At 40.5% G+C, this 25,613-nt stretch overlaps 2 protein-coding genes across 6 annotated transcripts in view; one reads left to right on the forward strand and one right to left on the reverse strand.

Moving 5' to 3' along the window:
• The first annotated feature begins 923 nt into the window (after positions 1-923).
• marchf7 (membrane-associated ring finger (C3HC4) 7) lies at positions 924-10,966 on the forward strand. 5 transcript variants are annotated; one of them, XM_085272565.1, is made up of 11 exons: positions 926-1,125; positions 2,855-3,069; positions 5,091-5,234; positions 5,382-5,553; positions 5,774-5,965; positions 6,078-7,209; positions 7,404-7,573; positions 8,740-8,843; positions 9,247-9,351; positions 10,067-10,115; positions 10,252-10,966. In XM_085272565.1, the coding sequence occupies exons 2-11, from the start codon at positions 2,878-2,880 to the stop codon at positions 10,341-10,343; spliced, it is 2,352 nt and encodes a 783-aa protein (XP_085128691.1). In that variant the 5' UTR covers positions 926-1,125; positions 2,855-2,877; the 3' UTR covers positions 10,344-10,966. The 5 variants fall into 5 exon arrangements, with proteins under 5 accessions (XP_085128669.1, XP_085128691.1, XP_085128686.1 ...); XM_085272543.1 differs by lacking the exon at positions 10,067-10,115 and having other exon boundaries at positions 924-1,125; XM_085272560.1 differs by lacking the exons at positions 926-1,125; positions 10,067-10,115 and adding an exon at positions 1,140-1,329.
• A 930-nt stretch (positions 10,967-11,896) lies between these two features.
• The window catches only part of ly75 (lymphocyte antigen 75), a 30,536-nt gene continuing 16,819 nt past the window's right edge, over positions 11,897-25,613 (reverse strand). Inside the window, exons 20-35 of the mRNA XM_085272537.1 lie at positions 25,464-25,540; positions 24,989-25,122; positions 24,550-24,658; positions 24,227-24,387; positions 22,922-23,051; positions 22,281-22,501; positions 22,036-22,198; positions 21,294-21,458; positions 21,090-21,212; positions 20,149-20,334; positions 19,816-20,039; positions 19,479-19,671; positions 19,080-19,241; positions 13,994-14,110; positions 13,730-13,909; positions 11,897-13,446 (exon numbers count right to left, since the gene is read on the reverse strand). Of these exons, the coding sequence (XP_085128663.1) occupies positions 13,274-13,446; positions 13,730-13,909; positions 13,994-14,110; positions 19,080-19,241; positions 19,479-19,671; positions 19,816-20,039; positions 20,149-20,334; positions 21,090-21,212; positions 21,294-21,458; positions 22,036-22,198; positions 22,281-22,501; positions 22,922-23,051; positions 24,227-24,387; positions 24,550-24,658; positions 24,989-25,122; positions 25,464-25,540 (2,518 nt within the window). The 3' untranslated portion in view covers positions 11,897-13,273. The remainder of the gene's footprint in view (positions 13,447-13,729; positions 13,910-13,993; positions 14,111-19,079; positions 19,242-19,478; positions 19,672-19,815; positions 20,040-20,148; positions 20,335-21,089; positions 21,213-21,293; positions 21,459-22,035; positions 22,199-22,280; positions 22,502-22,921; positions 23,052-24,226; positions 24,388-24,549; positions 24,659-24,988; positions 25,123-25,463; positions 25,541-25,613) is intronic.

Raw genomic sequence — 25,613 nt, forward strand, 5'->3', positions numbered from 1 at the left:
GTCTGTCTGCTTCGTGGCTTATTAGTTTAGGAGAATGGGCTCGAACAATAGTGTTGTGCAATACTCCAAATTTTGGTATCAGTCCGATATTGGCTGGATCTGGAAATTACGCCCCTGGATGAAACAAAGCATCGATCCTATCACGCCAGTATGGTCCAATACAAATACCAGCGTTGGTATTGATACCATCCATATTTGCATATTAATCAAACAATTCAACAAGCTGGAACTAGGATTGCTCCTTAGAACTTTCCCCAGTGAAAGCACTTTGTTTTTGCTTTGTCACTGTGGACCACTCTGTGTGGACCAAGAAACATACATTTCCATCATTTCTGAGATGAATCTGAAAGGATGTTAAAAACTTGTATGATATGGAGATCTGAAATATTGTTCATTTTTTCTTGACCCTGCCTTGTCTCAGACGTGAAATGGAGATGGAAACATAATTGATGCAAAAACACTTAATTACAAGCAGAAGAAATCATGAGTTAAGTCAGCAGCATTAAATATTAAAGGCTAAAGTGCTCATCAGTCATAACTGCTGAATGATCCCTAGTTGAAACTTTTTTTTACAGCGGTATTAGTGCTTTAACAGCATTTTAACATTACTGATTGATTTGTATGGATGTCATAAACAATGGTGTACTGTCTTTAATCATTTATTTATTAATTCATTTCTATTTTTTTCTATGTGCGTCTTAATTTGTAAAGTAACTGTAAACAGATTTTAAGCAGTCTGCTTTAGTGAAGTAAATCTCATTATAAGTAGAGAGAAGTCGTTACATCAGTCTGAGCACTAAAACATTAAAAACAGGACTGAATTGTCGGCCACACGGGGGTGTTGTTCGGCTCTGCCTGGATACTTTTGACGTTACAAAGTCGCACCAGGTTTGATTTAATTAGTGCCATAAATACTCTTGTGTTCTTCTCAGGCCGCACAATTGTAGCTGGCTCAGAGGTGGCAGAAAAAAAGGGGGTGGATGCAGGTGGATGCTCCAACAACCACCTAAAAACAACCTTTCAGTCAGACCACTCCCTCCGGGTCACGGTAAAGTCACTTAACAGTCTGCGTCGACAGCAGACGCCATCGCTCCTGTTGTGCGAAAAGCAAGCTTGAAACTAAAGGTGAGGTGGGAATGTTTTGGGAATTTAGCTGACGCAACCTGGCGTTTAAAACGTAAAAAGAGGGAAGAAGAAGAAGAAGAAGGAGCAGAAAAGAAGAAGCGAGTGACTGTCGTGAAGTGGGGGTTATGGGGGAGCTAAGCAGCTAGCTTCGAAGCTAACAGGGCTGTCTGCTGAGTCGTCGGAAAACAGCAGCTGAACTGCTCGGTAACCGAGTCTGAACGACTGCTAGCGAGATAAACAAGATTTGTAAATAGCCAGCGACAGCTAACCTGCTAATGTAAACACGGAAAGTGACATCCCTTTTAACCCGGGTGTTGGTTAAACTGCTAACGTCGTTTGTCGTGCAAGTGCAGCGGAATGTAATAAGTTGGTGAAGACAATTAGCGACGCGGAGTTCCGAGCATCCAGCGTAAATGGAAATACGCGGCAAGCGCAGGTTAACGGAAATTCATGAAAGTTTGAATGCTACCTATCGCACAGCTAAAGCTAAACGGCTGTCAGACGGCTAACTATTAGATGGATTAAGGGTTTTGGTGGCGAGGAGGGCGTTCCTTGATAAATTCAACAAAGCAAGACGTCAAGCAGTCGGGGTTAGTCATGGCTCATCTCGAAAACACAGGCCGCTGCCGAGTCTGTGCAGCCACACGATTGTTTAAATTCTTTGGTAGGGTTGTGGTGACTAATGAGGTTTTGTCGACGGGTGTTGGGGTTTCAGGTCCTCATTATGCTAGTTCCCCATTTGTCCAAAAACGTAACCTGCAGATAAGTTAGCCATAAATAAAGCGAGGGCCTTGCTTATGCAAACGTATTAAAGACAGATTGGGGGGAAATCCAGCTAAACTGCATTGCCTTTTAATAGGATGCACCTTCACGCTTTTTTTTGTCGTTGTTGTGCAAAATTTGCAGAAAGTTCCAATGTTTCTGCTTTTAGGCTTCATATTTATTTTGGACTGTTTTGGGGATTTCAGTGGGAGTTTTACTAATTAATCTGTTTAACAGGTTTCAGTGCTGTGTTTTGGTTTCAATGTTTTTGTCTTCTGGCCTGATTTACTGCCCTTCATTTCGGACCTGACAGGCTGCTGGCTGGCTGTACTATCTGTGACCACAGGTGCTGTAGCTAATCTCAGTGTCAATACCAGGAAGTAACTCATACTGTACAAGTTTATGCCATGAAGGCTCGACTCTGTTTTTAGGTCGGCTGGTACATCTAGAGTTCAGCTGGTGCTGAAAGTTGCGTTAAAAAAATGTAAGAGTAATACAGTTTATTTGGCTGTGCTCACTGTGCTGCTGTTGTAATGGTGTTTAATAATAAATGAGTGTCTTATAAGTGTTGCAGAGCATCTTGTTTGCTTAGAGGCTCAGCTCACAGAGCTGAATTGGCTCCTTGGTAGTATCATGTTCCTGTAACAGAGTTCACAGTCCTTAAGATAGGCACTGTGTCTTTGATACCAAGACCAGGAAGTGGCTGGGTGGTAAGTTTTTAGTGTTTACAGACACACTGTCACATGTGCTCCATCAACAAATCAGAGGTCTTGCAACACCACCCGGCACAGCATGGTTGCTTAACAGATTGAAGTTGCAGGCCCTTTAAAAGTTTGTGCTGAGAGGTGTGGACTTCATGTCCTGTCTTGTGTTTAGGTGGAATAATAGGCACTTGTGAAAGGAAGTTAACATTGAAAAGACATCTGTGGTATTACAGCAACAATATCTCTCTCTTCCCCCCCGTCAGCTTTATTTTCAAGGCAATCCACAATGGACTCGAGGTCTCGCAGGCTTCCGTTTTGTCTGTCCAGCTCAAGGTCGTCCTACATATCCAGTCCTGCGCATTCAACAGTCCCATCCTCATCGCTGGGCTCCAGTAGACTATACAGCAGGGAAACGGTGCTGAATAATGACCGCTTCCCAAGGGCGTCATCGTCTTACAAGGCAGATGTCGACAAACAGGTAGGTAGGCTGATGGCACAGCAAAAAATGGCTAATGCAGGGAATCGTACACTTTATTTTACGCCATGCACACCCCCTTCCAGACCTTTTGCTTACAATATGTACAGCCAAGTGCTAAGTTAAAGAAAGAACCTGAATTCTTGATTGCTAAGTGAGGGGTGATTACGTTATCGGTTGTATTTTGCTCTCATGGTTTGGTGCACTTAGGGAGTCAGCAGCTTTTACCCTATGAAGTACTTCTCTCTCTCTGTGTGTGTGTGTGTGTGTGTTATTATTTTATTTCTTTGAATACAGCAGTTAAATGTCACCATTTTATCCCAATTGGGTGAAATTTCAGCGGGAAAGCTGCTGGTTTAAAATTGGATACAACGATCGGTTACAACAGCAGCTGCTCCTAAAATCTGCCTCCCTACTCTCTCCTCTACTACCTGGGGCTCTAGTGAGCTGCCTTTCTAGCGTATTCCATGGCATTCAAGTCAGCTCTTTTTCTCACAGGTTCCCTTTAGTGCATGATCCAAACTATGTTTAACAGTAGTGCAACAGGAGACACTCTGGAGGTCTTTTTATAGGGTAGCCTAGATTCCTTGACACATGATGTGCGTATTTCAGTCCCAATGCTCGTCAAAGACCATCTCAAAAGAGAGTGTTACTATTGGCTCTGGCTGTGTCTAGTTTTTGTTGTTTTTTTTTTTTCTTTTTTCAAGGGACTCTTGGTGCTTTCACCCTACAAACTACCTTGTGTATGTTAATGTTATTGCTCATGAAGCGAGATAAGCAATCATTTCAGTTAACATTCACTTAAATCTGCACAAGTTCTTCTTCCAACCTAAGACACATGAACATGTTTTGTTAGCCTAAAGAAAGATTGTTAAATTTTTTTTAAAAAGGGTGTTAAAGCGGACATGAATACATTCTCATTTTCTTTTTTTGGCCTGTCACTTCAAACTACTTGAGTCATTGTCCTTCCTGTATGAGATATCTAAAGGCAGGCTGTTGACATGTAGGTCTGCTCACGTTTGTCTTCCTTTTCAGTTTAGCACTAAGTTTCTTATGTCTGATTTAGACTTCTACAGGAAATTGCATCATAACTTGCGATGTAACCAGAAACCTCTTTTAACCTTATGCCACAACCTTCCACATAGGGCTGTTCGATATAATGATATGTATCGGATGACAATATAAAAACATCTATCGTTTCATTTCACACTATCGTTTGTTTTGTGGTGTCACAAAATAAACTGTTTACGGCAATATTTTTTCACAGTTTTGATGGTCACTGTAGTGGCTATAATTTCTTAAAGATCTCTCTTTCTCTTATATTTAATATGACCACACTACAGATGGACAAGCGCCTGTTTTTAGCAACAACGATGGTAAAACCATTGCGTGTCCGCTTGTTTATTTTCCACATAAACCTTATGTGGAAAATTACATCTGGACGTCCAGATGAACAGAATCAACTTTTGGAGATTTACTTACCTGGATGATTGAGCATGCATCAAGACTCCCTTTCACAATAAAGCTCAAGATCCTGTTGAGACTCTTCAAAATAAACGGAATCACGTGAAAGAGTATGCAGAGTATTTACGGATGAGAAGCAAAAAAGAGCCGTCAGGTGCTAAAAAATAAACCTTAGACAAAAACGGTAGAACAGGCTTATCCCCGCAGCACGCCGTGTAATAAATACTCACAAAGAAAATGGCGGCCGTTACAACTTAAGTCTAAAAATTTATAGTATCATGTATCGGTTAAAACATTCGACTAAACGTAGGGTCAACACTGCCAACACAGCTAAATGGGATGGAAGGTTGTGGTGTAGAGTTAGAAGGGGTTTATGGTTTTGACATAGATTTCCCACCAATATCTAAATCAGGGATTAACCTTTAGATAAAACACATATGTATACACATGTGTATATATGTTTGTGCTGCTAGAGCACAAGTTGCGAACCACTCATCAAAACAATGCGCAGACAATGGTCTAACTAATGCTAAAGTTATTTACCTTGTCTCCTTTCAAAGAGTTCTCGTCTCCTGAGCTCGACAAGAGACTACAGTAACTCTGACAGTCGCTCCAGTAGCTGGAAGTTGCCCTCTCTGACATCGTCCAGCAGATCGCATGATTGCCAGTGGGCCGATTCCTCTCTCAGCAGCAGGAGCAAACTGGTACTGATGATGTTCTGTGCCATTTTCTAACAGCAGGCACAAAAAAGCAGCCTGGTTAAATGTATTTTCTGAAAGACTGCAAGGTAGAGGACTGGTGAATGCTATTGAAGTATTTTATTCTCTGATGTTTGCCTTCATTATTTCCAGACTGACTCTGAGGCGAGGTTTGGGATGCGCTCGGGTATGTTGAATGCCGTTGACGATGGTGACTCTAAAAGGGCCAAACTGTCAAGCACCAACAGAGGAATTTACTCAAGAATGGCCAGCAGTTCAGTTACAGGATCCACCTACTCCAGTAATGGGCTTAGCAGTGGCAGAGGTACGTTATAGCAGTTCACGGTGCTGTTTCCTCATTACCAGCTGAAAGTAATACAAAGGCTATGAAGTAAAAAAAGAACCTAGCATCATGATGGCGAATAGGAAAAACAAATGTGAAATGAAAGAAACGTTGCATTCAGGGAGAATTGATTAAATTCTACTTCCCATCAGCATTAATTTGATTTGGAACATTTGTATACCCTCTTTCTTAAAATGTATAGGAGAAAAACCAAATGACTCTCTTGATTCTTCGTGGAGCTCATGCCGATTACTCTCACGGTCATCATCGTCATCATCCTCTTCATCTTCCAATCCTTTATTGTCCAGAAGAGACCAAGAGACAAAGAATGAGCCCAGTCTCTCAGGTTTGGGAGAAAGAAGAGTTAGGACGCCTGGATTAGTTTCCTCATTATGTAGGCTTCGTTTTTCTTTCTTTTCTTTTTTTTGGATAATTTGAACACATAATACCCTGTTGACTTGGCGCCAGTCTTACACACACTACTCTTTTCTTTACCCTTGTTTCAGATCACACAGACCGGGTGACCTCCACATATGCACAGGGAGCTCGTCCTAAAGAAACTTCCTACTCTCCCTCATCGTCTTCTTCTACTCGAGAAAGCTCCCACTTGAATCACCACTTCTCCTCTTCTCACGGGACTTCTCCTCAGGTGCATAACTTCAGGAACAGAAGCGCAACCCGTTTTTCGAATGGCTCATCAACCCTCAACTCATCTCAGGAACAAACGGAAAGGCCCGAATCCTCCTCTCATACCACCACCTCTTATTCCTCCAACGCCCCCTGGTATGCCACTCCCGTGCCCAGACCAGAGCCTACGCTGCCGAGGCCGATCCCTGAAGGCGCTGAACCGGAGAGCCGTCGCTCTACACGCCGCCTTTTGTCCCGTCTCTTTTCACGACGCTCCAGCCAGGACTCTTCAAGCGGATCTTCCAGTGTTCGTTCAGTTGATGACGACAGCCCGTCAACTGGTGGGGAGTCCGTGGACAGCGATGAAGGAACCAGGATGTCTAGTGTGGACCCTGATACTGGAAGGTCAATCATGGGTAGCCTCAGGAAAAACAGAGCAGATCTCAGCTCTATCCAGGAAAGCAATTGCAGTGACTATCACAGTGGCCTGCCTCGACCACGAATGGCGTCGTGGAGAGAGCCTGGTGTCAGCAATGGAGGCGGCAGCGGCTCCTCCTGGCTTTCTTCCTCCTTCCGAGGCCGCTGTCCTCCTCTCCTCTCTCGCCTCAGAAGGCATGCCAGGGATGAAAGCACGCAGTCGACCGTGGCCTCAGAAGAAGGTTACAGACGGCCTCAGCGTTTACTGAGAAGGTGGGATGATCTTGAGCTTAAAACCTCACAGGATGATGGAGACGATGATAATGAAGAGGATGAAGAAGAGAATGAAGACGAGGAAGGAGCAGTTGGTTTAGAGGCCTTTGGTGCTGGGCGTACTTATACAATCGAGAATGAAACATTACCTGAACTCGAAGATGCCTCAGTTGAAATTTCACCACGCCGTAGAGTCAGGGTGTATGAAAACATTTCAGTTTCTGTCGGTCCTCTGGGTGGGGCTGAGAGCCAGTCTGACGACCAGAAAGAGAAGAACATTTCCAGTAGGGATCAAGAGAAGCTGCGCAAGATCAAAGAAAGGTAATGGCTTTTGATCTGTCTGCGCATGACTGATCTCACTTATTTTGTAGTGATCAGTGTCAGATCTTTAACACAGCTCTATTTTCTCAAGGTGTTTATCAGCAGCTCTGTGCTAATTAATTCACTATGTAAAACAGAAAAAATTAAGTTATACATTGTATCGAGTAGATCTGAACGCCCTATTTCCTGTTTAGACTGTTGCTGGAGGATTCTGACGAGGAAGAAGGTGATCTGTGCCGAATCTGCCAGATGGGGGAGGAATCTTCATCAAACCCTCTGATTCAGCCGTGCCGCTGTACGGGCAGTCTGCAATATGTCCACCAGGAATGCATCAAGAGGTGGCTTCTCTCCAAAATTGGCTCAGGTAATCACAGGCTTCTCATATGGGTGCAGCTTTTATGAATAAATCTGTGAAGGTTCTCAGTCATCCAGGTCATCGTAGTCAAAGGAGCTTGCAAAGAAAAGCGTCTGGACTTCTTTAAGTTGCTTGAAGACGTTTCACCTCTCATCCGAGAAGCTTCTTCAGTTCTAAGGTCAAATGGTGGAGAGTCCCAGATATAAACCTAGTGGGAGTTTCCCCCCACAGAGGGACAAAGGACCCCCTGATGATCCTCTAATCGCCTGAGCCAAGGTGTGAAACTGGGTGTGGGTCCCGATCAGCCAGAGTTTCGGGTGTGTTCATTGTGAAACCTGGCCCCACCTTATCATGCGAATTCCTGAGGTCAGATGGCCCAGGATGTGAGTGGGCGTTAAGGCGTCTGGGAAGGGATCTCAAAACTGGATTATAGATGGCAGAGAGTTGGTGTCGTAAACCCCCGCCTCTGTTCAAAGATGGTCGCTCACAGTGGACATAAATGGCTTCTTTCACTCCTCTTTCAAACCATCTGTCCTCTCTGTCCAAAATGTGAACATTGGCATCCTCGAAAGAGTGACCTTTATCCTTAAGATGCAGATGGACTGCTGAGTCTTGTCCTGTGGAGGTGGCTCTTCTGTGTTGTGCCATGCGCCTGTGAAGTGGCTGTTTGGTCTCACCAATGTAGAGGTCTGAGCATTCCTCGCTGCACTGTACAGCATACACCACATTGTTAAGTTTGTGTTTTGGCGTTTTGTCTTTCGGGTGAACCAGTTTTTGTCTGAGCGTGTTGCTGGGTCTGAAATGCACCGGGATGTCATGCTTGGAGAAAACTCTCCTGAGTTTCTCTGATACACCGGCTATCATCCCTATGTAGCCGAAACTCTGGCTGATTGGGACCCACACCCAGTTTCACACCTTGGCTCAGGCGATTAGAGGATCATCAGGGGGTCCTTTTATCCCTCTGTGGGGGGGTTTCTCTCACTAGGTTTATATCTGGGACTCTCCACCATTTGACCTTAGAACTGAAGAAGCTTCTCGGATGAGAGGTGAAACGTCTTCAAGCAACTTAAAGAAGTCCAGACGCTTTTCTTTGCAAGCTCCTTTGACTTTTATGAATAAAGTGTCTCATAATTACTACTTTCTGTCTTTTCTTTTGTTTTTTCCTTCCTGCTCAGGTGCAAACCTCGAAGGCATCACAACGTGTGAACTCTGTAAGGAGAAGCTGCGTTTGAACATCGATAACTTTGACATTCAGGAGCTGTACAGGACGCATGTGCAAGTGAGTTATTTCACCTCACTTGGAGGAAAAAAATCAGAATTTCCAAACCCAAAAGCTCTAATTAAAATGAATAAAGAAGCAGTTTTCATTTACTGTGACTGTTTTAATTAATTATGCAAATGTATTAATAACATAATCAAGGGGTTCTCTGCCCTTTTTAATTTGAGTGGATTTAAAACATGTCATTGTACCGAGTTTAAAAAAACAAACAAAAAACCCACAAAGCACAATGAGTGCTGGTGTAATTGAAGTGATTCCTCTGTTATGTTTGCTGCAGTTGGATCTGAACAAAGTTGAACTATGTTGGATTAAACACAGACAAGCAGCATTGAAGCTGCTCTTGGGTTTACCTATTTCAGTATGCTGGGAAAACGCCCTTACAAGTGTTTTTCATGCTCTGCAGTCTGAATATGACGAGTTCATCAGTAGCGGTCTCTACCTAGTGGTCCTGCTACATTTCTGTGAGCAAAGGTTCTCAGATGTCCTCGGAGCGGTCGATACAGCTGGGGTGAGAAACCGAACAAATTCACCTGTGGTGTTTATTAGCTTGAACGCTGAAAGACTCATTTATTGTCCAATTATGTTAGAGCACAGCTATAAGAAAATGCTTATGAACCTGTGAGGATTTCTGCTGTGATTTTAATCAAAGAAAACATGCTGCTGTCATCTGAGTCAGTCACAGACAAACACAAATTCATCCAGACTAATCTCACACAATGATTTTTTTAAAGCATCTGGTCCCTGATTCACAGAAGCAGTCCCAAAACAAGACTCTGCCTTCACTGTGCTTCAGTTAGGATGAGCATTTGTTGTGATGGGCCAAACGTAGTGATGCCGAGTTTAACATTTATTCCATCTGTGCGTATAACGGCTTTGGCTAGACTATGGGAGAAGCTAATTAGATGTTACTATGAACTTAAAAAAAAAAGAAGACACATAAATGTGTCTTAAGTCTTTTCCACATTTTGATAATGAATGTAATATTTGATGTGATCTTTTACATGATACCCACTCCTCAGTTATCTTTTGATGGCCATCCAGATAACCAATGAAAGTTCACAGGGTTCACAAATGTTTTCTTGAATTTGAGCAGCACATTGAGTTTGCCCATTCGCTGTGCGCAGTTGAGCAAAAACACTTGCACAATTTCAAAAATGTTGAAGCGATGAATTGTGGCTGACTTGAAATCTTGAAAAGAGACGCATCTTCCCTTTCTCACCTAGTTATTCAACCTGGTGAGAATTCTTCATGAACACATGGACAATCTTGAAAGTATGTTGCTCTTCCCTTTTGTCGCAAACAAGCTTTTGTCTGATTGTTTTTGTCTAAAGCTACCAGCTTTGTGTTGACAAATGCATGAGGGATCTTTTGTGGCTACATAATTTGACTTGATGTCTGTGGATTGCAGTTCCCCATGGAGAAAGTGACGAGGAGGTGCGAGACAACAGACCGTCCATCGAGTTTTCGGACCTGGATGACGATCTCGAAGAGGAGTACTAAATATGTGGGAAAGAATAAAAGTAGGTCAGACGATCTGCAGTTACAGGGCTTCTCATTCCAGGGGGCTCACCAGGTTTCACACAGGCTTTGACATCTGAAATGCAACAGCGGCTACAGATACCAAGTGCACAGAACATGTCTCGACTTTTCTGCAGATATGCAAACTTGGAATGAATTAGTACAAAATATTTAGGTTAATACCACTATATTTGTTTCCCTGAGAGTGCACTTTAATTCAGTTATAATTCAATTAAAATGCAAGTTTTTTTCTTTTCTCTTTTTTCAAATTGTTATACCACAAGTGCTTTAATGTTGAGATGAAAAAGCAGAAATAGAATGGGACTGTGGTAACAAGTGATATGTACTTGGTGTGATGGCGAGTGCGAGCTTTTGGGGGAAAAAATAACAATAATAATAAAAAATATTCTTTTGTGTTTTTCTCTGATTATTTTTGTTTCCCAGTTAGGAATATGTTAAAAATAGAGAAGGGGGGGGGGGCGTACAAGGCAAGGACAGTTTGTCAATGGTGTATCATAATTTCTTTGTGTATCATAATTTCTTTGTGTATGTACACATCTCGTTTAATGCTTCTAATTTTGGGAATAAAGAATAATTGCACACTTCCTTACTTTCAGTCCTCTTTACTATCAAGCATGAGAAACTTTTTTTTTTTTTTTTGGTAGCTGTGTTGCAGGTGAAGTGCAGGGACGTTGGATCCTGGCAGACTTCTAGATGAGGGTCACTTACAGCAAAGCTTCTCTGTTATCACAGCTAGTGGTAAATTGCAGCATACAACTGCACACACTGCTCGTATGGGATCACCCTTAAATGAGTGTTTTCATATCTGCCATGTTTGGGAATTTAGTGACAAATGGCAGCATGCTTTGACTTTCCAAGTGTTTTATTTTAAAAAGATCTTTTGGCCATAATTCATAACTACATGTTTAAAGCTCACTGTGACATGAGGTTCTGGCCCAACCGTTTACTTTTCTGCCTGTTTCTCATCACTATAAATTAAGAACAAAAGAGAAGACTGACCCTTAAAAAAAAAAAAAAAATCACATTTATTTATTGAATTGGATACTGAATTGGAGATATCAAAATCAGCCACACCTTGGCATTGTTGATTCTTTAGATCTTGAGGGGTGATTCAAGACTTTTCCACAGTGCTGTATTTGAAATTATTTAAATGATTTGTGGTGATGTAGGGATTTTTATCCCATACTGTTCCAGACTAATCAAGAACTGTTGGCGGAGATGACACAAGCTATAGCATTTAAAAAGATCTCTCAGATGATTGGGAAGACCGGATAATTATTTTAGAAAAGGGCACAAATCTACGTCTTTATTTGGAGGACATGTCACAAGGTATGGAGAGATCTTTGTTTTGTAGCAATGGCCATGTTTATGTTTAGTCTGCCTGATGAATGCATGAGCGATGACTGGAAGGACAGTGTATGGTTTCATGTGTTGTCTTCTTGTGATGATACGTCCCTTCCTCTGTATTTTGTGTGTTTGAAGTATAAATAAACTAATGGTAGTGGCCACAATGGTAACTGAAAAATAAAAGCCATTGAAAGCGGTGCATTTTATTGGAAGCATACCTGATTTGAGCTGATAAGTTTGAGCAGCAATGACATGAAAGTAAACAGAGCAAAAAAACCATTTGGTCTGCAGTTTGATATAAAGAGAGGTTAACAAGCCACACGGAAGCAGTTCTTCTGGCTTTTAACATTCAAAATGAGTCAGAGCATCTTTGGTTCATTCTCAGTAATAAACACATCACTTATTTACAGAGCATTTACAAGAAACAGCAGTGCAATCTCGATTGCAAACATAAAAAAAAAAAAAAACTCTTTCCAAAACTCACTGTGCTTGAATTTGGGAGCCGCTTCTCCACAAGGTATTAAAGTGCGTTCTTGGTCAGTAGTCAAGTATATAGTATAGTCAGAGCTATATTAAATATAATTAAATTAAATGAGTCTTAAGATAGGAGAGTATCCTTCAAAGCTTATCAGTAGGATTAAGATTTTTTTTTCAAATTCCTTTTTGCCCTTACACTAATAAAACCATTGTTAGACATGAATACATGTTTATAACAATCTGTTAAGTTTTGTTAAAATTAAACTAGATCATGTTTGACTGCGTTTTAAAGTTAAAAACAAAACACTAAAAAATGTTATTTTAAAGTGCAGTCAAACTAAAATACACATGTATTTTCTTAGGCCACAGTGTTAATTTGTCAAACCAATCAGCTTTCAATACAGCTGAGTTGCAGTTGGCATAAAACAAACCCCCCCCCCCCAAAAAAAGATTCAAGATCCACAGCCTTTAGTTTCCCTGTTTTGCTTGAAGACAAAAGTACAGGGGACGTGGCAGTGTTATCTGAAATACAATCCATCTAGATACAAAAACGCTTGAAAGAAAACAGGTTGTTACTGTATTTTCAGATGACCCGTGCTTTTAAAAATCATATTCATATACTGACACCCCCTCCCCTCCCACACACACACGTAAATCAAACAGTAGATTATTGGTTAAAAGCACTTTTGTGAATGTTTGAAGTCACTCATGCATCAGTGCAATTTTAGCTGTTAAGGCTGCAGGTTGCATATGTTTGTAAAGCATCTGAAAATCCCATTTTTATAATTGAAATAAAAAATTTAAAAAAGACCAAGAAGAATAAGCCCACCCATTAAAATTAAGTATACAGTGCTGCTCTTATTAAACACAATGTGAACCCAAATTAAGAAACTGATTGGGAGATATTCACAAATCTCAAACAATATTTACAACTTCACACGGAAAAAAATTGGCTTGAGAAAGATAAATAAATAATTTAAAAAAGAGGAGGGGGGAGATTACATTAAAAAAAAATCACTTGTGGCAGACATATCAATACTTCCTGAGGCTGAAAACTTGAAGCAGGCTCAGTCTGCATCAATTATACTGGTGGTGTCCATATCGTCTAAGGTCCTCTCGTAGCGGACGGTAGAAGGGAAGTGGGCTCGTTTTTTCTTGTAGATGACAAAGCCGAGGGCTAAAATGAGAGCGATGAGCGCCACGATGAAGAAGCCCAGTGCCACCGGGGAGCCTGCAGACTCTGAGGAACAAACGTTAGCACATCATCAGCCCAAGTCCAAGAGGCAGCGTGTTAGACACAAACTAAGTTCAAAAAATGTTTCAACTAAAACCTCCTGTTATTACAGGTTTTTTAGTGTGAATTAATTTTACAGCAAAATAAAATGAAGAAAAAGTGAAAAAGTCGCCGTACTTTCTGTGTTTATCATGCAAATAACAGAGGAATGCTCTCATCCTTCAGTCAGCAGCAAAACAAATTCCCACAAAGTGTTAGGGTTTGTCTCGACACCTGTTGTGATACTCACTTGCTTTCGTTTTGCAAACAACACGACTGTAGCTACTCTCGCAGGGGACCAGATTCCAGTTTCCACCATTGCCTGCCACCATGACGGCACACTGGGACCCAGACTTCTTCCCGGTTCCGGCTGTAGATGACCAGTTAGAGAAATCCAGATGGGAGCCATCCTGCGAGGATACAGGCTTACCTAAGAGGACAAACAAAAATGAAAAAAAGAATGAATTAATGTCATATTACTGTCCAGCTTTTATTTTTAAATTGCGATTCTTACCTTGAGTATCAAGATCTATGCCGAGCCACACTTGATTGGTGATGAGAGGGTGCTCAGTGATGTAGTTGGCCAGAAAATCATTTTCGTCTTTGGTTTCGATGGTTAGTAGATGAGAATCTGTCAGTAAAGAGAAGCCGCAGTTCACACAAAAAATTCAAATTTTATTTTGTATAAAAATATCAGAGAAGATAGACATGAATATTCTACCAGACAGACCCCAGGAGGACAATTTTGATTAGACTTTTGTTTTTGTTGTTGCAGTATTGATCATTAATTTAAATGTAATGCTGCCAAGGCTCACCCTGAATGGGGCATACTTTGTGTTTTAAACAGCTGTTTGTGATGTGTGTACATGTGCTTTGTTATGATTCTATATTATGTATGAACTTATGTATATTTTATTATAATGCACCGTCAAAGGCAAGTCTATATATATATATATATATATATATATATATATGCACTGGCAAAGATCTGGGATCCAACCCCCCCCCCCCCGCCTCAGGCAGGGTGCACAAAATAGGGGTATATGAAGACTCGCCTGCTCCCCTGTCTCGTAGAGCTGGGCGATAGAACGATAACGATATGTATCGCGATATAACTTTGACTCGATAGAGAAATTAAGCTATCGCGATAGACCTCGCCGCTCTTGTCCTCAAGAAAAAAAAAAAAAAAAAAAAAAAAAAAAAAAGGTCAGCCAATCCAAATTAAGTAGCGCAGAGCCGAACCAATCACAGCCGCAGCATCACGTCGCGTGACTTGTTACGTACAGCACAAGTGCCAAGCCGCACGTGTGTTTGTTTGGGAAGCAGCCAGCGGGTAATGGAGCCAGCGCGTAATGGAGGAAATGAGTGTGCCGACTAGAAAAATCAACCGAGCGTGACCGAAGAGAAAACAGATGATGGTTCCAACGCCGGAGAGATTGTCAAACGGAAGAGCCATAGAAGTTCCGTAGTGTGAAGGTATTTCGGCTATTTCAAGTCTGACAAAAAACAGAGTAGCGCGCACTGTAAATACTTGTGTCAAGCCAGCCTCCAATTCGAGACTTGCAGTCAAGCCAGCCTCCAGTTTGTTTTACGTTCCCTGTGTATTCAAAGTATTACGGGAATGGATGTGGAAACCGGATTTCAAAATAAAAGCCAACTTCGAGTGAATTAACAGATATGTTAAGAACATAATAACATATAATTTAGGCTTTTTTTTTTTTTTACAAACTCTAATGTTAGATCTATATGACACAGCCTTGTACCCTAATTGTGCCCTGTCACTATCAAGGCCATCTTATTTTGGATTTCAAAGTAAAAGCCCTGTGAATCTTCATTTTTGAACTACTCTTTCAATGACTTAATAATGCTCTTAAAAGCAAAAGTCGTATTTCCAAATACTATTTGAACTTTATATCAACACTTTCCAACCACAGTCTTTTTACAGTGATACCATATCAATATCAAGTCAGTCTGATTTTGCCTTTCATAGTAATGGCCCTTTGAAATTGTCCATAATTGACCTAACTTTCAGTGATTTCAAAATGCTCTAAAATGGAAATTTCCTGTTTCCACAGGGTAATTCCACTTTAGATCAACAGTATACAGCCCCACAGTGATACCATATCAATGTCAAGTCATTCTGATTTTGCCTTCCAAAGTAAAAGCCTTTTCAAATTGTCCACAATTGACCTAACTTTCAGTGATTTCAAAATGCTCTAAAATGGAAATTTCCTGTTTCCACAGGGTAATTCCACCTTAGATCAACAGTATACAGCCCCACAGTGATACCATATCAATATCAAGTCATTCTGATTATGCCTTCCAAAATAAATGCCCTTTCAAATTGAGCATATACGGCCTACTTTTTTGACAATTTCAAAATGTTCTTAAACAGAATTTTGCTGTTTCCACAGGATAATTTCACTTTAGTTCAACAGTATACAACCTCACGATGTTACCATATCAATATCAAGTCATTCTGATTTTGCTTTCAAAAATAAAAGCATTTTCAAACTGCCCATATCTGACTTGATCCTGGAACAATTTCAAAATGCTCTAAAATGGAAAATTCCTGTTTCCACAGGGTAATTCCACCTTAGATCAACAGTATACAGCCCCACAGTGATACCATATCAATATCAAGTCATTCTGATTATGCCTTCCAAAATAAATGCCCTTTCAAATTGAGCATATACGGCCTACTTTTTTGACGATTTCAAAATGTTCTTAAACAGAATTTTGCTGTTTCCACAGGATAATTTCACTTTAGGTCAACAGTATACAACCTCACGATGTTACCATATCAATTTCAAGTAATTCTGATTATGCCTTCCAAAATAATGGCCTGTTGAAAATGCCCATAATTTACCTAACTTTCAGTGATTTCAGAATGCTCTAAAAAGGAAGATTTCAGTTTCCACAGGGTAATTCCACTTTAGATCAACAGTATACAACCTCACGATGTTACCATGTCAATTTCAAGTCAGTCTGATTTTGCTTTTCAAAATAAAAGCTTTTTCAATTTGCCCATATATGACTTACTCTTGGAGCGAATTCAAAATGCTCTAAGATGGAAAATTGCTGTTTCCACAGCATAATTCCACTTTAGATCAATAGTATCCAACCCCACAGTGATACCATATCAATATCAAATCAGTCTGATGTTGCCTTCCAAAATAAAAGACTTTTCAAATTGCCGATATACGACCTACTCTTTTAAAGAATTCAGAACGCTCTAAAAATGAAACTTGCTCTTTCCACAGGAAAGATGTCATGGTTGGTTTGCAAGCTGTTTTGTAATTTCTTTATTTAGAATGACATCTTTCCACAGACTTAAAATATAAACGTACTATCAATTACAACCTAGTGGCAATTTCAGCTTCCTTTTACATCATCTTTATGATTCAATTCTGTCATAATCAATTGAGTCTGATTTTGCTTTTCAAAATGAAAACCCAATATGTGTTGAAACAGCAATTTTCATTTTTAAAACATTCTGAAATAATTGAAAGAGTATATCACATATGGACAAATTCGACGGGCCATTAATTTGAAAGGCGAAATCAGACCAACATGAAATTTACATGGTTTTACTGTCGGGTTGGATACTGTTGATCTAAAGTGGAATTATCCTGTGGAAACAGCATCTTTCAATTTAAGAGCATTTTGAAATCGTTAAACGAGTAGGTCGTCTACGGGCAATTTGAAAATACTTTTATTTTGGAAGGCAAAATCAGAGTGACTTGATCTTAACATCGTATCTCTGTGGGGTTGTATACTGTTGATTTAAAGTGAAATTATTCTGTGGAAACAGAAAATTTCCTTTTTAGAGCATTCCGAAATCACTGAAAGTTAGGTAAGTTATTGGCATTTTCAACAGGCCATTATTTTGGAAGGCAAAATCAGAATGACTTGAAATTGAAGTAGTACCATGGTGTGGATGTACACTTTTGATCTAACATGGATTCATCCTGTGGAAAGAGCAAGTTTCATTTTTAGAGCGTTCTGAATTCTTTAAAAGAGTAGGTCGTATATCGGCAATTTGAAAAGTCTTTTATTTTGGAAGGCAACATCAGAATGACTTGACATTGATATGGTATCACTGTGGGGCTGTATACTGTTGATCTAAAGTGGAATTACCCTGTGGAAACAGGAAATTTCCATTTTAGAGCATTTTGAAATCACTGAAAGTTAGGTCAATTATGGACAATTTGAAAAGGCTTTTATTTTTGAGAGCAAAATCAGAATGACTTGATATTGATATGGTATCACTGTGGGGCTGTATACTGTTGATCTAAAGTGGAATTACCCTGTGGAAACAGGAATGTGCCATTTTAGAGCATTTTGAAATTGTTCCAGGAGCAACTCCGATATGGGCAGTTTGAAAATGCTTTTATTTTTTAAAGCAATATCAGAATGTTTTGATATTGATATGGTAACATCGTGAGGTTGTATACTGTTGATCTGGAGTGGAATTACCCTGTGGAAACAGGAAATTTCCATTTTAAAACATTTTGAAATCACTGAAAGTTAGGTCAATTATGGACAATTTAAAAAGGCTTTTATTTTGGAAGGCATAATCAGAATGACTTGATATTGATATGGTATCACTGTGGGGCTGTATACTGTTGATCTAAGGTGGAATTACCCTGTGGAAACAAGAATTTTTCATTTTAGAGCATTTTGAATCGTTAGAAGATTAAGTCAATTATGGACAATTTCAAAGGGCCATTACTATGAAAGGCAAAATCAGACTGACTTGATATTGATATGGTATCACTGTAAAAAGACTGTGGTTGGAAAGTGTTGATATAAAGTTCAAATAGTATTTGGAAATACGACTTTTGCTTTTAAGAGCATTATTAAGTCATTGAAAGAGTAGTTCAAAAATGAAGATTCACAGGGCTTTTACTTTGAAATCCAAAATAAGATGGCCTTGATAGTGACAGGGCACAATTAGGGTACAAGGCTGTGTCATATAGATCTAACATTAGAGTTTGTAAAAAAAAAAAAAGCCTAAATTATATGTTATTATGTTCTTAACATATCTGTTAATTCACTCGAAGTTGGCTTTTATTTTGAAATCCGGTTTCCACATCCATTCCCGTAATACTTTGAATACACAGGGAACGTAAAACAAACTGGAGGCTGGCTTGACACCAGTCTGTAAATTGTGCCGAAAGCAAGTCTGGAAATACAATAAACTGGTGCATGCGTCACACTGTGCGCCACGTTATTGTTTCGGTGAAATGAATTTCTACAATACTGTTACTGTTAATTCTACTCTCTGCAGTGTTTAAATGCTTACATATATGCTTACATATGGGCGTGTACCCCACTGCTTTATAAGTGTCCACAACATGTATTTTGGTCAGAAGACATATGTTGATGTTTTCTCTGGGCTGTTAATAAACTCAACGTTTGACTGCACTTTTTCTGGGGCCTCCGTGGTTTGTGACACTGCTCTACAATGATCGATTTCGCGACATCATCTACAGTTCCCCCCCAAAATCCTCAATGTCTAAAGCTTCTTTTCCACTAATACCTTCTCAGCTCAGCTCGACTTTTTGGGTTTCTTTACACAGAAAACAACAACTCACCCATCTCCCGGCAGAGAGCCTTGGCCTGTTCCATGCTGTAGAGTCTGTAGTTGTAGAAGCTCATGTCAAAGGCGTAACAGTGATCCTCGTGCTGAACCCACTTGGACTTACCATCGACCTGAGGGCAATGATTCGTTTCTGGGCCATCTTGTAGTTTGGCTCCTGATTACAAAAACGGAGAATAGAGGATAGACAATGGTTAATGACTAACCAAAATGAACTAAATCACAGGTAGATATCCTGCTTTTACAATGTACAGTTTCACCCAAAGCCAAAAAAGATTCAAAGCTGAGTGTTTTCACTACTGTAAACCATTCAGTACTGTTGGATTATAGACAAGCTCTGTTTCATACTTAACCAAAGAAGTACCATTTTTTTCTATGAAAGTTAGTGTCTCACTTTGGCTAGAAGAGGTAATATTGGTGGTGTAACAGATGGCGCCATCGATCATAGCATTGCAGCTGGTCCTTTTCCAGTCTCCAGCAGGGTTTATATAAACACAGTTGGTTTTCGGTGTGTCTTGGGAGTCAGAGATGGTGGGATGGTAGTCAAATTTTGTTCCATCAGACCATTCATAGGCTGAGCCACTGACCTGCACACAGAAACAAAGCATTGTGGATGTCAGGATGTTATTAAGAGGTAAAAACAAATGGGTGAAGTGCAAACGAGATGAGTTTGGATCTACTATGATGAAGTGAATATTTTTGCTCAGTTTCTGGCTGCCAAAAGTTCTTACAGCATAGTTTGACAGGCCAATCCAGAGTGGGAAGCCATCCATCTTGGAAATGAGCCTCAGGTGTGCATTGTGCTCCACGTCATGGATGCTTGCCAGGTGGCCTCCAAGCTTATCACATTCGACTACAGCCTGAGACCAATTCAACTTTTGGGTAACAACCCTGTATGTTAAGTTACCATACTGCTGAAAATCCTTGGCTGACTGGTTGTATTCTTTCTTGGGTTCTTAGGGGAGAAGGATTAAACACATAAAGTGTTATTTTTAGCATCATGAATTTTTAGTCATGAGAACAGAAACAGGCAAATACTATTAAAATGTAGATGTTTACTATACCATAATCCAGCTTGCAGCTCACAATTGTCCTCTGCTTGAACACGGGGTGTAGCTCTTTCTTTGTGACGAGAATCCATGTGCCATCAGTCGTGAGACCGGCTAAGAATGGGTTTTCTAAATTAGGTCGGCCTTTCGCCCAGTTGGAATATTGCACATTTGTGCCATCATACCACCTTGTCTGGTTATCTATGGCAAAAGATAATCACTATTAGCTCTGGCACATACACAAACACAATAGGACCTACTGTCAGTGTCTGTATAGTATGTAAAACACGGGGCAAGGTAACATTAGCCTGCTGCTATCACAGGATCGGATTTTTACAATTGTTACTGATTGATAAAGAATGGTGATGTAACTGCAAAATGACCTAGAGACTCAGTAACCTTGCCGTTATATTGGAATTTAACCACAATACAACCGCTGATTCTGGTGCCCTATTGTAAAGAGTCACATTATAAATAAATCGCTCTCACTGGGGCGGACTGACTCGGATTGATTGCAGCATGTTGCTAATCTATTTGTGTGTATAAATTAGATGGCAGTTATTAAAAACCTTCACCAATATGTCTGAGAAAGAATCCAGTCGGACCAAGTTGGGCCACGATTATTTGGACACATTGCTTCTTCCTGGGCGACCTGCATAATCAACTTGCGATCAAAAATGATCTCTCAGAGAGAGTGTGGCAAGCTCAATGTGTGGGCAACCAGCTCATTGCTGCATCTGCTTGTAATCAGTCACCAAATGCAAAAAACATTTCAATCCAATGATTGGGCCACCTCCAATTTTTTCTAGTCACAAAGATGTTCCTGTTTTTTTCTTTGCCCTGGTGTGACTGACCCATTTGTCTTAGAGGAGAAAAAGAAGGGTCAATTCCCAAGAGCTTTGGTAACAAGACAACCAAAAATAAAACATCTACTAAACACAGGTACTCATACCCACCATTGTTATCCTTGAACAGTCCCAGCCATACAAACTGGACCAATGACTCAAAGGGCAGCAGCTGGCTCTTTATAAACTCGTTCTCTTGTGTATTTCGGATAGTCAGGATGTCTGCATCTGCATCTGAAACATATACACACACCATCATTAGTAACTTTAGCCATGCTGAAGAATGCCGTGTGACTAATATTATCAAATTCTTACGAAGATTTTTGCAGGTATTCTCAATACGTCCTTGGTTATAAGACTCCCATCTGGAGCCAACCAGCTGAAATGAGTAGCAGTTATTCTTCCAGGGGATCCAGTTTGGACCATTTTTTTTATGGGGGCACTTCACTAAAACATCCTTATGTGTGGGGATTTTGTGCTCTGTAAAAAAACCAAAGACAAAAAACAAATGGCGTAACGATGCCTTACAAGAAAAATAGATAAAAGCTTTGATACCACGAGATTAAAAAGCAAAGGATGATAAAGGATAATTATCGTTTCTAGAGAAATTAGGAAGAAACTGCTTTGCAGCCAAAGAAATCAGGAACAAATTATTTTTATATTAATGTCTAGAAGCTACACTATATCGCTCAAGTGTTCGCTCATCTGCCTTCACATGCATATGAATTTGAGTGACATCCCATCCTTAATCCATAGTGTTTAATATACTGTCAGCCCACACTTTGCAGCTATAACAGCTTCAGGTCTTGTGGGCTTTCCAGAACATTTTATGGGAATTTGTGACCATTATTTCCTGAGTGCATTTGTGAGTTCAGATACTGATGTTGTACAACAAGGCCTGGCTCACAGTCTCCACTCTAATTCATCCCAAAGGTGTCCTGTCACATTTAAGTTGGGATTCTGTGCATTTCAGTCAAGTTCTTCCACACCAAACTCGCTAATCTATGTTTTTTTGGACCTTGCACTGATGTGCAGCCATTACTATATCCTCACTTACTGCTTGGTTTGTGGCAGACAGCGCCTCCTAGACTGTCCAGACACTCAGTGGCTTTCCAGAAGCCATCGGTGTCCAGGTAAACGCATTGGCCACTAGTGACATCAGAAGACCAGCGACTGAACACAGTGTGACTTTGGTCAGTCCAGTGGTAGTGGTTCCCGTCCTGAGTGCAAAAGAGACGGGAAATCATTTTAAGGACTGTACAAGTGATGAGTTCAAACAGAAATCCCTTTTGGTCCACTTACGTCTTCGCTAAAGAGTCCAATCCACATGGGTGTTTTTGCACGGCTCACGTGCACGTTGAGGACGGATTGCATGTAGGTATCAGCCACGCTTGCCAGGTCCATGTCGTTTTTTTTGCACTCCTCTAAAGCCTCAAACCAGGTGAGATTTTTGACGAGCAGCAGCACGGTGTGGTTATTGACAACGAAAGGCTTCATGGGGACCTGTGGCTCCTCTAGCTTATCTGAAATGAGAAATAATACATGTCTTTTATCATCTCATGACAGGGCTGCAAGAGACCTGATTCTCTGTGCCTTTGTGACACAGAAATGTATCTGCTTTGCACTTTGTCTTTTAATGGAGAGATTGCTGTAGAGATACGAGAGGAAATTATAGGCGAGAGCGATGGGAAACGACATGCAAGGAAGGTCCACGCTTTTTTTTTTTTTTTTTGGCTCCATGGATGTCTCAGTTAATAACATTAACCCCTACACTACTATTCTAAAAAGAGCCCTACTGCAGTTTTTGCTGCTCATTTATCAGGATTTATCACATCAGGTACATCAAAGTTCACGAGTTAAGCACTCATAAAATTAAATCTCAGGATAAACATGCATGTTTTGGATGAGATTTGGATAATAAAGTGACAGGAGTAGAGATTCACCTGCATAGTGTTGGCAAACAGCCACATTTAGCATCTTTGTGCAGCTGGTGTAGTCCCAGGTACCCAGCATGTCAGACTTGCCGTTATGGAGCATGAACACGCACAAATCCAAACTCTCCAGATCCCATGGCTATCAAGAGACACAAAGCAAATAATTCATCTGAAGTTTGCATTAAAATAATTACCGTAATTGTCGGGCTATAAGCCGCTACTTTTTGCACAAGCTTTGAACCCTGCGGCTTTTAGTCAGCTGCGGCTTTTCTATGGATTGTCCAGGATTTTTGTGATATCGTAAGATGATTTGTTTTGTTTGTTCCGCTGTTGTACGGCACTACGTTGCCTGGTGGAAGGGCATGTGATCAGACACACAGTATCGGGGTTCAAGAGTGGTATGTTGGTCACATGTCCGTCCGCCAGGCAACGTAGTGCCGTACGAAGTAGTGCGAAAAACAAACTTCAAAGTAGCGCTACGCGTTCAGTGGGAGGTGTGGATGATGAGCGGCGATAAACTTGCGAAAAGCAAGTTATACCCAACTCCACCCGTGGATTCTGACAGCGTGGAAAAGTGTGAAAACATCCACGATCACCAACGGATTTCGAAGGGCTGCACTGCTGCATGATGGAGAGGAGGACACCGCCACGGCCCTTCTGAGGGTGTTCGACTCCGACACTGACAACGAGGATTTCTTTGGTTTTGAAAGTGACAACGAAGGAGGGAAGCTGAGAGTGGATGACTAAGCCATCCTGAGCCTGTTTGTATCCGACACTGGAGAAGAGGACTTTGGTGGTTTTAGTGCGCAGGAAGAAGAGAAAGATGGTGGTGAATGACTGACTTTTCTTCTTGTTAAAGCCGTGTCACTGCACCTGAGCCTAAAAGGTAGTCCGAATCTATTTTTCTGGTGTGCTGTAGGTTATTGTTATGTACCACATTTGTTACTCATTTGCAAATATGCAAATATGTACCCATAACTTGTTTTTCAAAATATTAATAAAAGGTGTGTGTCTCCAAACAGCCATCTCTTTCCTGACAATTCCCTTTGTGCACATTCTCTTACATATAAGTCAACATTGAAACACCTGCGGCTTTTAGTCAGGTGCGGCTAATGTATGTACAAAACAGGATTTTCCCCTGATTTTAGCTTGTGCGGCTAATATTCGGGCGCGCTTTGTAGTCCGGAAAATAAGGTAGTTGGAGATTTGGGTGTATTACGATAATGCAGTCATGGTTCATAACTGTACAAATACAGGCGTCTGTCAAATATGTGGCGCGCCTAAAAGAGATATCAGCTGAAGCAATTTACTTACATGAAAAGCCACGACCTTGTGCATGCCCAGAAGCAGAGGGTTAAAATTTATGTAGTTCACTGTAGAACTGTCAATCCATGAAGCTTCACTGTTCTGGATTTTCATACCAATCCATGTTTTGTCCATGTCTTTTGTGTCCATCAGGAGGGTGTTGATGAAATCTGAAACACACATTTGTTACACATATGAATTGTATAATATTTTGCACCGAGGAGTTTCACATTTACACTCTTGGGGACTTCTGTCACGCTTTTCATAAACTACAAAACTCTGTCAAACAAATATATTTCAGCTCGTCATGAGAAGCATGTTAACGTTCTCACCTTGCTCAATCTGATCGGAGATGGTGACCAAGGTTCCCTTTACTGTCTGGCATTCCTCGTTGGCACCCTTGAAGTTAAAAGGTTTTGAATTCTTCATCAGCGTGTAGCACTGCAAAAAGACACCAGCATCATAATCACTACAGCAGAAAATGCCATTAGTGCAACTCAGGCACGGGGTTACTAATCTATAAATAAAATACGCGACTGATGGCAAAAAAGCCACATTATCAGAAATAATTTTACAACCAATGTTCTATCACTCAAGCATTAAACGAAGCATTAACATTAAAACATATAATTAAAATCCTCTCTATGAAACTGCAGTAGTAAATTTGATTTGACTTTCTTCTATCAACTATCATTGCTTCCTGATTTTTAATCACTTAGGACTTGTAAAAAATGACAAGAATGTAATATGTATGTAATAAATGTGTCAGACTTTATTTCTGAAGGGGATAGATTCCTTCCCACAGGGCAGTCCTCCAGGCTGAGGCTCCAGGGGTTTTTTCTCCACTAATGTCGTGTTCACTCTTTCACACACAAACGGTAACCTCCGTGAGCACTGATCAGAGTCTGCAAGTTTAAATAGGACAGTAAAAGTGTTAGAAGTAGTGACTGTAAGGGTACCCCACAGCTCTGTGTAAGGAGAGAATAAGCAAGAAGTCACTCGTGCACTATGTATGAAACGGGTTTTCACTGTTTTTAATTGGGAAAAAAAAAAGTCAATGATTTCATTGCACTAAAAGCAATGTGATTTTTTTTTTTTAACACAATAGTTATTTAACTTTTAGCAGGTAAATATTTGATATGACTGCTCTTTGCTCCTCAGCACAATATGAGCGTAGAGGTTCTCACAACAAATTTAAAACCTTAATCATTCTCAGCCTTACACAAACTCTCTGGTGTTTACTCACCGGGAAAGACACTTTCAGGAGTGATGTAGGTGCAGTTACCCAGGGGAAATAAATGGTTATGGAAAATAGAGTTGTACCTAAACCAAACAGAATTTCAATGAAGCTCAGTATCACATTTTACCACATCTATACAAGTTCAAAAAGGTGTGT

The sequence above is a fragment of the Mchenga conophoros genome, linkage group LG1 (assembly GCF_057382185.1).
Source record: "Mchenga conophoros isolate Kocher_MC1m ecotype Shallow Benthic linkage group LG1, M_conophoros_male_GT1.1, whole genome shotgun sequence".
Classification (NCBI taxonomy): domain Eukaryota; kingdom Metazoa; phylum Chordata; class Actinopteri; order Cichliformes; family Cichlidae; genus Mchenga; species Mchenga conophoros.